The sequence below is a fragment of the Cicer arietinum genome, chromosome 5, assembly GCF_000331145.2.
Source record: "Cicer arietinum cultivar CDC Frontier isolate Library 1 chromosome 5, Cicar.CDCFrontier_v2.0, whole genome shotgun sequence".
In the NCBI taxonomy this organism is placed as follows: Eukaryota; Viridiplantae; Streptophyta; class Magnoliopsida; order Fabales; family Fabaceae; genus Cicer; species Cicer arietinum.
Window position 1 is genome coordinate 59,239,615 of NC_021164.2, and position 1,114 is coordinate 59,240,728.

General features: G+C 30.3%; 1 protein-coding gene across 1 annotated transcript in view; it reads right to left on the reverse strand.

The window, feature by feature from the left end:
• LOC101498620 (probable methyltransferase PMT23) overlaps positions 1-569 on the reverse strand; it is a 7,301-nt gene extending 6,732 nt beyond the window's left edge. Inside the window, exon 1 of the mRNA XM_027334757.2 lies at positions 1-569. This exon is cut by the window's left edge and continues 140 nt beyond it. Coding sequence (XP_027190558.1) covers positions 1-427 — 427 coding nt within the window. The 5' untranslated portion in view covers positions 428-569.
• Positions 570-1,114: the final 545 nt, after the last annotated feature.

Sequence of the window (1,114 nt, forward strand, 5' to 3'; positions counted from 1 at the left end):
CCCTATGCTCCATGTGCCTCCTTGACTTTAAAGCCTTAATAGCCTTAAGATTATCCAAACATGGTATATAATCTACGGCTATAACACCCTTACAAAGCTTCCAATTCAAATTCAGATCAACAGAAACGCTATTATTACGAAAAGTCTTTTCCCATTGGATCAATTCTACACGTTTCTTCGGAGGTGGTTCTTGATGATGTTTTATTGAATCTGCGAGTGGTGGAGGGGGAGGGTGATCGAGTGGTTGTTGTTGTTGTTGTTGCACTTTGATGATATCGGGATAGAAGCCGATTGGATCAACGGTGATTGTGGTGGTTGTGTTGGCGAAGAGGAGGATCATGACGGAGATGAGTAAGGCAAAGAAGGTGAAAATGAAGGGGTACTTTCTGTCTTTCAAGAGGGTTTCAATTTCGATTAAATTTGCCATTCTTGATACACAAGAAATGCATGAAAAAGAAAGTATATCAAAGATTGTTTTCTTTTGTGTCAGTTAGAAAAGGTAGGAAGATACACGAATGGGAATCATATATTTCATATGCTATTCTGCAAGACTGCCACTATATGTTGGAAAATTGTATTATGTCGAAAAAACATGTTGGGAAATACATCTATATCAATGTTAAAACAAATCTATTGGAATACGGGTATATATAATACCATAAAACAACAAAATATGTACACTAATATTGATCAATAAAATGATTTAAATATGTTTTGTTCTTGTAATTATAAAAAAAAAAAATTATTTTGATTCTCAATAAATTCTTTTTTATTAACATCCCTGCAAATATAATTTTATTTTAAAATAATTCTTCCATCTAATTTTTGTTATAAAAATTATAACACCGTTAAAATATAATCATTTAAAAAAAACTACAAATATAATTAAATTATAATATTTTTTAACCTAAAATTAACCTCTAATGTTTCAATCTTTTTTCCTAAAAAAAACCTAAATTACACTTTCTTCTTCTTCTTCGTTTCAGTCATATCATCGTGACAAATTCCTTTATGAACTTGATTAAATTTTATCAAAATCTAAAAAAATAAAATAAAGTTGCTTAAAGGTTCAACCATGTTATCGTAGAGAATTCCTTCATCACCCTTTACCATT